The sequence below is a fragment of the Bufo bufo genome, chromosome 6, assembly GCF_905171765.1.
Source record: "Bufo bufo chromosome 6, aBufBuf1.1, whole genome shotgun sequence".
Taxonomy (NCBI): Eukaryota; Metazoa; Chordata; class Amphibia; order Anura; family Bufonidae; genus Bufo; species Bufo bufo.
The window spans coordinates 295,919,335-295,932,722 of NC_053394.1; the positions used below are offsets into that span (position 1 = coordinate 295,919,335).

The window sequence follows — 13,388 nt, forward strand, 5'->3', positions numbered from 1 at the left end:
TATTTGGTCTCACATACCATGGTTTACTGAGTATTTCTATATGATCAATCTTATACTTGAATAAGAACCATATCTTCTTGCGTGTGTGCTCTATAGTGTCTTAAAGGACCTTTAAAAGTAAACAGATATGATCTATTTATTAGTCTATTCTATTAGCTATCTATCTATCTATCTATCTATCTCTATCATTTTCAGCCAGCTCTCCAAGACAGTGAAGCCAACATAGCTGCTATAGATAAAGAAATTAAACAGCCTTTATTAACAGATAGAGACTCCCTTTAAAGTAATGAACATGTAAGATAAAAATATTAGATTTCAAATGTGTTAATGTTACTAGTTCTCAAATGTACAACATATTCGTTCCTATGCAGTTGCATGCTATACCCCCTCTCAGCGCAGCATTATCTGTCTCCTTCCTCCAGAGCGGCATGTGTTTGAAAAAGGCAATTGTGCCGAAACGTCACACAAAGTGTTACTTTGCCGCATTACAATAAATACCAACAACACCTAAGCAAATCTCGCTGGAGTTTATTTTATCATATATACGGGGTGGGATCCCGACTCCACGCATCATCACCAAGTGTGCCACACTGGTCTACTATTTCGTTCCTATGTACGGTAACTGCTAACAGATTTATATGACAACACAAAAAATAAAAAAACATAAGGATCAAATATATTAAAATATGCTAAATATAATTATCCTAAGAAAAATTTAATATATAGCAATATTAATAAAATTATATTTAATTGAGACAAAAAAGATGAATGTGCAATTGCATACTCAGTTTGCATAATCTGACAAAATATTTGAGATATTCAAATAATGTGTGGAATGCTTTTAACATAATATTAAGCAATAAAATTGAAAAAAACAAGTAATAATCTGAGTTTGAGCCTCTTCTGTGCTTGCTCAGTAATCCTATAAATTAATACCTGATGACACTCAACAGTTTTACAGACCTTTGTATGCTCAGTTCACATAAATGTGAGCTCATGTCCATTTATGCTTCATATAAAAGAGAAGCTAAAGAAAGCAACATCATCACTTAACATATAGGTTCTTCTGTTCAGTGTTCCTCCCTTCTGCCAACAGTAGTGGGAACATCATGGGATACAGAGTTTTTCAACCTTTCTCTGGGACTAAGACTGGTGGAGAGTATATGAATTATCCAAAATACAGAACTCATCATTCTTCAGATGGTGACCAGCACTTCAGCCAACCTCAGAAGATGAACATTCTTTCAAATGGAGCTCACTACAGAGCACACAATGTACAAGGAACCTTTAGAAACTGTAAACATTCATCTTCTGGTTTTGGACAGAAAATGGGAAGCAATTATGCAGTATATAGGTGTCACATGAGTAATTTTGGCAACTGCAATACCTCCAAGAATAATGATCTACTCAACCTTGATGAAAAGAAAACCATGCAGTCACTCAATGGTCGACTGGTGTCTTATCTGGAAGATGTGAAGTCATTGGAGGGGGAGAATGTCTTGCTGGAGAATAAAATCTGTGAATGGCATGAAGAAAATGAAGCCCTAGTATTCCCCGATTGTAGTCAGTACTTCAGTACTATTACTGATCTCCAGAACCAGGTGTGTACTTCTTCTATGTATTTCACATAGGAATCACTGAGAACAATGGGGCAACTTTACTAATGCTACCTTAGACAGTTCAAAGATGCTCCAAATGTATCACTGGCTGATGCAAAAATTTAGTGAACTATTAGAATATCTAATCTAAGCTTATACCACCCTTTAGTTGGCTTTCATTGTGCCAGTATTTTGCAGGCTTTCTGCTAAACATCTAAAACCCTTAATAAATATTATGTATATCCGTAATAGTAAATCTGCTGCATTGTACCTATAGAATAAATTTGAGCATTTTTTATATTCTCTTGAAGGTACTTACAGCCGGTGCACACAATGGCAACCTTATTAAAAAGATAGAGGATGGACAAATAACTGCTGATGGCTATAGGAAAAAGTAAGTTTTAAGATGTTTTTAAGATAAAATGAGGAATTAATGCATGATAGTTTCCTCTGTACCCAAGGTCATACTGTACCAATAGTGGCAGTTGGAATATTGCATACTCTTGTATGGTTTATGACAGCTCTGCATATATTATAGAATGCCATTGGCATATGTAATATTTCCTATGACAAAATGGGTCATGACAGTGATGCTTCATGTCATGACCCACTCTGCAGTGGCCTAGTAAAGGACAGTTGGGAATGTCCACAACAGTCTTATTTACAAACCGGATTCCAAAAAAGTTGGGACACTATACAAATCGTGAATAAAAACTGAATGCAATGATGTGGAGGTGCCAACTTCTAATATTTTATTCAGAATAGAACATAAATCACGGAACAAAAGTTTAAACTGAGAAAATGTACCATTTTAAGGGAAAAATATGTTGAATCAGAATTTCATGGTGTCAACAAATCCCCAAAAAGTTGGGACAATGCCATTTTCACCACTGTGTGGCATCTCCCCTTCTTCTTACAACACTCAACAGACGTCTGGGGACCGAGGAGACCAGTTTCTCAAGTTTAGAAATAGGAATGCTCTCCCATTCTTGTCTAATGCAGGCCTCTAACTGTTCAATCGTCTTGGGCCTTCTTTGTTGCACCTTCCTCTTTATGATGCGCCGAATGTTCTCTATAGGTGAAAGAACTGGACTGCAGACTGGCCATTTCAGTACCCGGATCCTTCTCCTACGCAGCCATGATGTTGTGATTGATGCAGAATGTGGTCTGGCATTATCTTGTTGAAAAATGCAGGGTCTTCCCTGAAAGAGATGACGTCTGGATGGGAGCATATGTTGTTCTAGAACCTGAATATATTTTTCTACATTGATGGTGCCTTTGCAGACATGCAAGCTGCCCATGCCACACGCACTCATGCAACCCCATTCCATCAGAGATGCAGGCTTCTGAACTGAGTGTTGATAACAACTTGGGTTGTCCTTGTCCTCTTTGGTCCGGATGACATGGCGTCCCAGATTTCCAAAAAGAACTTCGAATCGTGACTCGTCTGACCACAGAACATTCTTCCATTTTGCCACACTCCATTTTAAATGATCCCTGGCCCATTGAAAACGCCTGAGCTTGTGGATCTTGCTTAGAAATTACTTCTTCTTTGCACTGTAGAGTTTCAGCTGGCAACGGCGGATGGCACGGTGGATTGTGTTCACTGACAATGGTTTCTGGAAGTATTCCTGAGCCCATTCTGTGATTTCCTTTACAGTAGCATTCCTGTTTGTGGTGCAGTGTCGTTTAAGGGCCCGGAGATCACAGGCATCCAGTATGGTTTTATGGCCTTGACCCTTACGCACAGAGATTTTTCCAGATTCTCTGAATCTTCGGATGATGTTATGCACAGTTGATGATGATAGATGCAAAGTCTTTGCAATTTTTCGCTGGGAAACACCTTTCTGATATTGCTCCACTATCTTTCTGCGCAACATTGTGGGAATTGGTGATCCTCTACCCATCTTGCCTTCTGAGAGACACTGCCACTCTGAGAAGCTCTTTTTATACCCAATCATGTTGCCAATTGACCTAATTACTGTTAATTGGTCTTCCAGCTCTTTATTATGCTCAAATTTACTTTTTCCAGCGCTTTATTGCTACTTGTCCCAACTTTTTGGGGATTTGTTGACACCGCGAAAATTGGAATCAACGTATTTTTCCTTTAAAATGATACATTTACTCAGATTAAACTTTTGATCTGTCATCTACGTTCTATTACAAATAAAATATTGACATTTGCCATCTCCACATCATTGCATTCAGTTTTTATTCACAATTTGTTTAGTGTCCCAACTTTTTTGGAATCCGGTTTGTACATAAAAGAAACTTTAGAGCCACATAGGACTCCATACCTGTTGTAAAAAGATACATTTAAGGTCCTGCTTGGAGTTAGCCAGTTGATGATATACACTGCTTTATCAATCCAGGGTTATTTCCCCATTTCAGAGCATCAATTGGAATAGTCTACTTAGGCTGGTCATTTCCTATTGTACTGTACATTATTCTTCGAAATTCACTAATTGTTCAACTCCTTTTAAGCTATGAGATGGAACTAATGATGAGGGCAAAAGCTGAAGAGGCATTATGCAATCACTATAGATTACTGGAAAACATTCATATGGAGAGCCATGTTCTGGATACACACATAGAATACCTGGAGGAGGAGCTACTTCAAATAAAAAAAATAAGTGAAGAGGTACGTAGAATAAATTCTGATTAAGGTTATGATTCTGAAGACGATTATAAAATCTGAGTCATTAATCCAAGCATCCATTGTGAAATTGATTGTATTGTGTAAGTTTATTTGATTTCCTCTGACTTTATATACCATTACTTAGTCTAGTTGGACACCCATAAACATAGGGCCCATTGGAAACAATGTAGATGCATATACCAAACTAGCAACACCGATAAAAAATGCACTCTACATATATAATTGTAAAAATGAAGATACTTTATTATAATGCACGATTAAAACACAAATATATTGACACACACCACAGAGGTGGTCAAAAATGACACAATAATAGCAGCAAGATATAATCAGGTAAAGCAGGACATACATACAAATTGATATACAAAACTGCACACAAAAGTAATATAGACCCAGTATGGCGCCTCAAAACAACCCCAACACGTGTTTCACGTTGTGCTTCCTCAGGGGTTAGAGATCTACGTGTTGCGGTTGTTTTGAGGCGCCTTACTTTTATGTGCAGTTTTGTTTATCAACTTGGATGTACAGTACAGACCAAAAGTTTGGACACACCTTCTCATTCAAAGAGTTTTCTTTATTTTCATAACTATGAAAATTATAGATTCACACTGAAGGCATCAAAACTATGAATTAACACATGTGGAATTATATACATAACAAACAAGTTTGAAACAGCTGAAAATATGTCATATTCTAGGTTCTTCAAAGTAGCCACCTTTTGCTTTGATTACTGCTTTGCACACTCTTGGCATTCTCTTGATGAGCTTCAAGAGGTAGTCCCCTGAAATGGTTTTCACTTCACAGGTGTGCCCTGTCAGGTTTAATAAGTGGGATTTCTTGCCTTATAAATGGGGTTGGGACCATCAGCGGCGTTGGGGAGAAGTCAGGTGGATACACAGCTGATAGTCCTACTGAATAGACTGTTAGAATTTGTATTATGGCAAGAAAAAAGCAGCTAAGTAAAGAAAAACGAGTGGCCATCATTACTTTAAGAAATGAAGGTCAGTCAGTCAGCCAAAAAAATTGGGAAAACTTTGAAAGTAAGGCCTATTTGACCATGAAAGAGAGTGATGGGGTGCTGCGCCAGATGACCTGGCCTCCACAGTCACCGGACCTAAACCCAATCGAGATGGTTTGGGGTGAGCTGGACCGCAGAGTGAAGGCAAAAGGGCCAACAAGTCCTAAGCATCTCTGGGAACTCGTTCAAGACTGTTGGAAGACCATTTCAGGGGACTACCTCTTGAAGCTCATCAAGAGAATGCCAAGAGTGTGCAAAGCAGTAATCAAAGCAAAAGGTGGCTACTTTGAAGAACCTAGAATATGACATATTTTCAGTTGTTTCACACTTGTTTGTTATGTATATAATTCCACATGTGTTAATTCATAGTTTTGATGCCTTCATAGTCATGAAAATAAAGAAAACTCTTTGAATGAGAAGGTGTGTCCAAACTTTTGGTCTGTACTGTATGTCCTGCTTTACTTGATTATATCTTGCTGCTATTATTGTGTCATTTATGAAAACTTATTTTTTAATCATGCATCAGAAAAATTTATCTTAATTTTTACAATTATATATGTAGAATGCGTTCTTTATCTGTGTCGTTAGTCTAGTTGGAGTGTGTAACTTTATTGTTTTTGTGCTTTTGTATATTCTTTAAATGTCTGATAATCTTACTCTGGAGTTTAATTTTCAACACCCAATAAACCCAAGTTAACAGAAGCCTTGGACTTGTCTCATATTTGTTGGATGTTAAACCTGTAAAACATTCTATTAGGGAGATGCATGAAATTTTAATCATTCTGATAAGAGCGTTTTTCTTAATGATCAAAAATGACCCATCATGTATAATTCTCTTCAGCTCTTACTAGTATTATTCCTTGATGACTTTGCAGGAGATAACCTCGCTCCAAGCTCAGCTAGGAACTAGAGTCAATGTAGAAGTAGAGACGGCTCCTTCCATAGATCTGAATACAGCCTTGTCTGAGATTCGAACTGAATATGAAACACTAATGGAGAGCAACCTTAATGATGTCGAATTTTTTTTCCAGGAAATGGTAAGCAGATCATCAGAGGCATAACTTCTAGGCCCCAATACAAAATCTGATACAGGGTCCTCCCTCCACCATGCACCATTTATAATATTGGAGTCTTCTGATGTGGCAGGAGGGCTTTTGGACCCCTTAGACAACAGGGCCCATTTACCACTGTTACCTCTAAACCCTCTGTAGCTATGTCCCTGCAAATCATGTTACTGTATCTCTAATTCACTATCCCCATCTGAGCAGTTCTTCAAGATGTATAGAAGCTGCCAGATACATTTTGGAATTAAAGACATTTTGTGCGAATAAAACAGTGATGGACTATTCTTTGAATACATTTTCAACATTTAATCAGTGAAGGAATAGATTGAATAGGGAATTAGGGATGGCCTGCAGTACCAGGCACAGCCACACATATGAACAAGCTGCTTGCTGTGTTGAAGGGGTGAGTTATAGTCCTGATGATTGATTTGGATCTCAGGATTTTGTTCTTATCCTAAGGATTGACTTACAGGTATTATTTCGATCTTGTTCTCTAGACTTCCAGACTGTCCTTAGAAGTATCTTCTGGCATTGAACAACTCCAACTATCTAATAATGAGGTGACAGAATTAAAGCTCTGTGTACACACACTAGAGACTGAGCTGAAGAAACAGCTGAGTATGGTATGTTATCATTTTAATATTGCATCTTAATTTTTATATCTTGCTTTGTATACTAGAGGCAACTGCAAACGACATTTATTGAGACTGGTGTTCCCATACGCCAGTCTTGATCCTCTATGTGTTGGAGTAATGTGAGCCTAATATATGATGAGGCAGATACCTCTTAATAAGTTAGTTGCATCTTTACCCCTCTGTGTCCCTTAAACTCAAGTCTATGCCAGTCAGGGGCTGGTGTAGACTTGAGCTACAACTTATGCCAGTTTCTGGAGTAAGTCATAGTAAATTCATCAGGACATGCTAGCACTGTTACTCCCATTAAGCCAAGCCCTTTTCTCACCACTCCAGAAAAGCAGTGAGAAGCTGAAAAAATTGCACATTATGGTGCAAATATGGCATGTGCTATAATGTGTTACTTTTTTGTGCCACGATTGTGGTGTATAAGCTCTGGTAAATGTCCTCCATTGTGTTTCTGTATTACAGGTTTAAACCAGATAGTAAGGGGCAACAATGTTCCTATAATTGACAACCCAAAAAAAAGCTGAATTTGTTTATATGGCAAATGTGCCATCCATACTTTACATGACACTCATAAATATAATCTCTTGATATATCATTTTGATACAGATAACGGCTTATGAATCCACACTGACAGAGATACATGAACAATATGGCTCCTACCTCAGTCAACTACAGGACTTGATAAATATGAATGAATCTCAAATGGCTGAGATCCAATCTAAGCTGGTGGAACTAAATTACGAGTGCAACGTCTACATGGAGATAAACTCTTCGCTGGAGAAGGAAATAGATGCATATAAGTACCTGCTGGAAGGACATGATACTTTGTATGTATTGTTAGCTTCAGATGATTCATATTATATGACTTAGTAATCAAAATCAGAGGGTTATTATTAATGGTATATACAGGGGCGTAGCTATAGGCTCATGGGCCCTGGTGCAAGAGTTCAGTTTGGGCCCCCCCTTACCTCAATACTGTTTCCTAACACCACCAGACCCCTGCACGCCCACCATGCCCAATGGCAGAACTAAAATCTCACTGAGAAAATACATTTTAATGCAATAAGTGCATGTACAGCTGCTCTCCATTAATTTTCTATGGGGCCGGTGAAAATAGCCGAGTGCTGGCTCGTCTATTTCCGTCGAGCCCGTAGAAGTGAATGGGAGCGGTGGCCGGTCATGCGCGGTATGCTCCTATTCACTTCTATGGGGAGCCGGCTTGGTGATGGCCAGACTGGAGTCCTCCAGCCACCACCTTGCGAGGCTCCGTTCTCGATATAGGTGCGGGTCCCAGTGGTGGGAGCCGCACCTATAAGACAATGGGGGCATAGCCTAGCAATATGCCCCCATTGTCTATGATGAGACAACCCCTTTAAAGTGATAAATGACTTAAGGTTAGGCTGCTACGTTCACATGGCTATGGCGCTGCCGTGCCTGTGGCACCACAGCTATGTGAATGTACAGTAGTTGACACTTTAAAGGGAATCTGTCACCTCTCCATCGGATTTTAAAGCAGTCATGCCGCACAACTTACTTTGAATCGGCTGTGCTCTTCTATCTTGTAATCCGTCCAGTAGTTTAGGAGAAAAACGACTTTTAAGTCTCTCGCAGACGCAGTACCCACTGAGGGCTGCGCCAGTGCGATCTGCAGGAGACTGAGGGAAGAGCGAGCATCGGACGAGGATGAAGCTCCTGCCCTCAGTCTCCAGCAAATCGCACTGGCGCAGCCCTCAGTGGGTACTGCGTCTGCGAGAGACTTCGCTCGGACGTGAGGGAGGGGGAGGAGAGGGATGAGACGCTGTGGGCGGTTAGGCATTCTGAAGGAAGGCGTTTTGGGCACTGTAAGAGGGGCGTTACTGGGCACACAAAGGGGAACATAACGCCCCTCTGGGCACCTTCAGGGCTAATTTGAATAATCTTAAAAGTCGTTTTTCTCCTAAACTACTGGACGGATTACAAGATAGAAGAGCACAGCCGATTCAAGGTAAGCTGTGCTGCATGACTGCTTTAAAATCCGATTTTGAGTTAGGAGAGGTGACAGAATCCCTTTAAGTCAAGTCTAAAACGGGGATACATCAGGAGGCAAGGTAGTGGCAGTGTACCCCCCAAACTGAGGTGACATGCTGTACAGCCACATTACAGCAGTGTCACTCACCCAGTGCAAGTAGAACCCAGCCCCATCCCAAGCCATCACAATCTGGGGAAACCAGTAGAAACTGGCTAGTTTATACACAGACTACTAGCAACTAGGTCCTGGGCCCCTGGCCCTACCAGCATGTAGCAGGAGTGGCCGACCCTTCCACATCAGTCAAGCCTCCGCTCATGCTGGCTGCTGTGCTGGTATCTCCCAGTCAGTCCCCATTCCTTCCCACCCAGCACCATTGCTCTGTAGAGCTCTGCTGGTCACGCCGCCTCACCTCACTCACTCCCTGCAGCAGGCATGCACAGCTTCACATCGATGTCCGGCTCACAACTCTACCACACACTAACAACGGGAGCGGAGCCACGCCCTCTCCTGAATGTGCCTGCACGTACACACGCTCTGCCTCTGCCCCCACCACTATGTACTTAGCCGGAATTGTATGTAAATCACTAGCGCTGCCTGCAGACAGTTCTGAAGCAGCGCTTTCATTGTTTACTGGGTCTAGGACTCTGTCTCTCCTGGGGGGCCCCGTGGGCCCCCCTGACTTAGGGGCCCGGTCGCAATTGCGACCGCTGCGACCCCTATAGCTACGCCACTGGGTATATACTCAGATTGGGTTACAGTCACTATGGGTTAGTATTGGACACTATTCTCTTTTTTTATAAACAATCTAGATTATAGTAAACAGTGTAAAGTAACAAAAAAGAAGACAGTATACTACTACAGATGGATCTGGATTGATCAAAGACTTAAGCATTAGACTGCATGATAATTGGGTCAATTATATTGGGCAGTGTAATTCCATGGTTAGGCAGATAAGCAGCAAATGAGGTTTAACACTAATAAATTTAAGGTTAGGCATTATTATAAGAATAAGATCATGGGTTTCATCCAAAGGAGCATAGCTGCACATGATGAGAACATAGTTCTACCACTTTAAAACTCAGTAGTCAAATCAAACTGTGGGCATGAGTACACAAGACAGACCCGGCAGAGTCTGAATAGAAGCAAAGGTGGGTAGCTAAAGTAATAATTGTAATTGTTGGACTGCAGTACCCAGAAAGATTAGCAAAATTAGGGTTACTTAAATTAATACGAAGATGCCTGCATGGAGATCTAATAACCATGTATAAATATATCAGGGGTCAGTACAGAGATCTCTCCCATCATCCATTTATACCCAGGACTGTGACTGTGACGAGGGGACATCCTCTACGTCTAGAGGAAAGAAGGCTTTTACAAAAACATAGAATGGGATTCTTTACAGTAAGAGCAGTGAGACTATGGAACTCTCTGCCTGAGGAGGTGGTGATGGTGAACTTGCTAAAAGAGTCCAAAAGAGGCCTGGATGTATTCCTGGAGTGTAATAATATTACAGGTTATAATTGCTAGATTAGTGTAGAAAGTTTGTTGCTATAGTGAAATATTTGTATTGCCAGATTTGGCATTGGGAATTTTTTTTTCCTGCATTGCGCTTCATCAGCATTGCAGGATAATAGGTTGAATTGGGTGAACGTATATTTTTTTTTTATTACCCTTACAAACTATGTTACCATGTTATTATGTTATCACAAATTCTAGAGGAAGAACATTTTATCTTATTATGCATCTGGTCATGCTGATGGCAGCAGCAGGATATTGTGCAATTTCAATGTATAATGCAAATTCAATATATTTATTAAGATATATTTTAAGAGCAGCAAAACCTGATATGTGGTAAACAAACGGCAAAGCAGCATACAGATGAAGTTGATAAATGATTCCTATTTTTGAACAAATCAATATAATAGTAAACTTAAAGAACCCTTAAAACTATAGATTTTAATAATACATTTAAAATGACCTACACTGATCAACCAATACACATATACCCTAAATGGGATGGGAAAGGGTGCAGGATTGAGTAAACAGGAGGGTATCAATCATTACAGGGACAGTACTATCCCTATTAAATTCCTGATTGATCCTCAGCCCAGAGGTATCACCTGATGGTGGTGACCCACTGTCCTCGTACCTATCCTGGATTACCCTGGTTAGCCCTGAAGAAAGCACCCTGTCAACCCGACGCGTTTCCCCCACTCGTTAGGTTTATCAGGGGGTACAAAAGACGGGTTCTCACACAAAACAAGAAAATGGGCTTGTAGATAAGGTGGAGCTGGTGAAAAGATATATATATATATATATATATATATATATACCTGTAGTGGGATAGTTCACTGATAAGATGATACATTTAGATGTCCCTCTGACCGGCGTCCAACCCCACCGAGGTCCAGGATATCTGCAGATTTTAATAGGGATAGTACTGTCCCTGTAAAGATTGATACCCTCCTGTTTACTCAATCCTGGACCCTTTCCCATCCTATTTAGGGTATATGTGTATTGGTTGACCGGTGTAGGTCATTTTAAGTGTATTATTAAAATCTATAGTTTTAAGGGTTCTTTAAGATTATTATTATAAAAACCTGATATGTGGTCCTAAGGAAGGTAATTCATATGGCCATATAAAGGCTTTTTTTTATAATCCTGTACTCTCTGTTAATTTGACATATATTTTCCAAAAACAAGGGCCAAGATGTTTTTAATGTTTTTTTTTTTTTGCTTACCCCTTTAAGTCCTATCTCAGCCCTGTCTAAATGGATTGTGTAGTCCCTTGAGAGTCAAAAGTCCCATTTGAGGCCACACAACATGTTTTATCAAAACTGGTACAAAGGAAAAGTGGCTTAGTTGCCCCTAGCAACCAATCAAAGTGAGCCTTTTATTTTCCAAAGGAGCTCTGAAAAATGAAAGGTGAAATCTGATTGGTTGCTATGGACAACTAAGCCAGTTTTTCTTTGCACCAGTTTTTAAAAATCTCCCCCTTGTGTTATCTCAGATTTAGATTCATATAATGTTATTTTAACCCCCTCCTATATGCCATTTTCTATACAGAGATCCAACGAATAATTTTCTAGAAGAAAGAGATAGTAAGTGGAAACATTTCCAACAACCATATGACAATAATCTTCTTGTACAAAATAACAGCACGGATTGTTCAATCATTAATGAAGAACGGATCACATATGACATCAAGAAACAAATTGCCACTAGTAGAGGCTTAGTAACAGAACATATTTATTATATATACAGTATATCACATATAGAGTACAAATCCAAAGCTTGAGATAATGCCACAAGTCATAATTCATTGTCGCAATGCATGGATGCATATATCTCATGTGACATCTAGTTGGAAAATGATCCCTACTTATCTAGAAATATGTTCTCCTGTATATTTGATGTAATATTTGGCCAATTTTATGGCTATGCTCCAAACAATAAAACCATGGAGATGAGTCCCCTTAAGAGGTTCAAGTCTTGGAACTTATCATGTCAACCTGTAAGTCTGTTGTCTTCTAGGAATTCTCCTCTGGAAATTACAGAAGTGAACGGACAGTTCTGGTGTGAAAGTGATGAAGATAAATCAGAAAAAATATCGTATGAGTGAAAATTTTAAACCTTCTGTTCATGATTGCTTCTTCATGTCTTAATTTACTTATCTTTTCAGCATGGCTTAGCAAGTGACACACATATTACTGGTAATACATTGACGACAATGTTTTTTCCAGAACTCAGCCTCTGGTCATAGGTTAGGGATGAGTTATGGTGAGAACATTTTATGACATAGCTATGTAATGCAGGTCCTCTCTCGTACACTATAACCTCTAGTCAAGACTGAAGTTGTCTTAGGTGTCAGTCCACCATCTTTAAAAGTTCTAGTAGCTTAAAATAAGTGGACTGGACTGATCACTCTAACTACCAATGAAATGGATATTACTAATAAGGATATAAGTAATAAAAAGTAATATGCCATTGTGTGTCATTATATGGACAGAGGCAGGACAGGTCTTCTTTTTTATGATACCTTCTTGGAAATACTTTCAATTGGAAAACATATGTATTTTAAGATGTACATAAAAGTGTTGGTTTAAATTTATATATATGTACAGAATGTATATAATTTTGAATTGTAAATATTTCCCAACTATGTTTTATGTAACTTTGAATAATTGTTCATAATAATGAAAATTGTTTGATTGAGCTTTAAGAGAATTAGTCACTATGACAGAACTAATAAAGAAATTTCCATATGATTAGAATAACAAAAGCCATTGATCGGTTGTGTCTGGTATTGCAGCTTAGTACCTTTGACCTAAATAAGACAGACCTGCAAAACCAAACACAACCTGTGAACTGCTGTTGTGCTGTTTTGGAAAATAAGGACA

The 13,388-nt window shown here is 39.3% G+C and overlaps 1 protein-coding gene across 1 annotated transcript; it reads left to right on the forward strand.

The window, feature by feature from the left end:
• Nucleotides 1-1,109: 1,109 nt before the first annotated feature.
• Nucleotides 1,110-12,610, forward strand: LOC121005670 (keratin, type I cuticular Ha4-like). The gene is made up of 7 exons (XM_040438445.1): nt 1,110-1,601; nt 1,910-1,992; nt 4,083-4,239; nt 6,151-6,312; nt 6,837-6,962; nt 7,587-7,807; nt 12,523-12,610. The coding sequence occupies exons 1-7, from the start codon at nt 1,110-1,112 to the stop codon at nt 12,608-12,610; spliced, it is 1,329 nt and encodes a 442-aa protein (XP_040294379.1).
• Nucleotides 12,611-13,388: the final 778 nt, after the last annotated feature.

What these genes read in the sequence shown, in the direction of transcription:
- LOC121005670 (XM_040438445.1), top strand. Translation starts at nt 1,110, where the DNA reads ATGGGATACAGAGTTTTTCAACCTTTCTCTGGGACTAAGACTGGTGGA. An exon ending in GCTGATGGCTATAGGAAAAA is followed by an intron (nt 1,993 to 4,082) that starts GTAAGTTTTAAG and finishes ACTCCTTTTAAG; the next exon opens with CTATGAGATGGAACTAATGA. An exon ending in TAAAAAAAATAAGTGAAGAG is followed by an intron (nt 4,240 to 6,150) that starts GTACGTAGAATA and finishes ATGACTTTGCAG; the next exon opens with GAGATAACCTCGCTCCAAGC.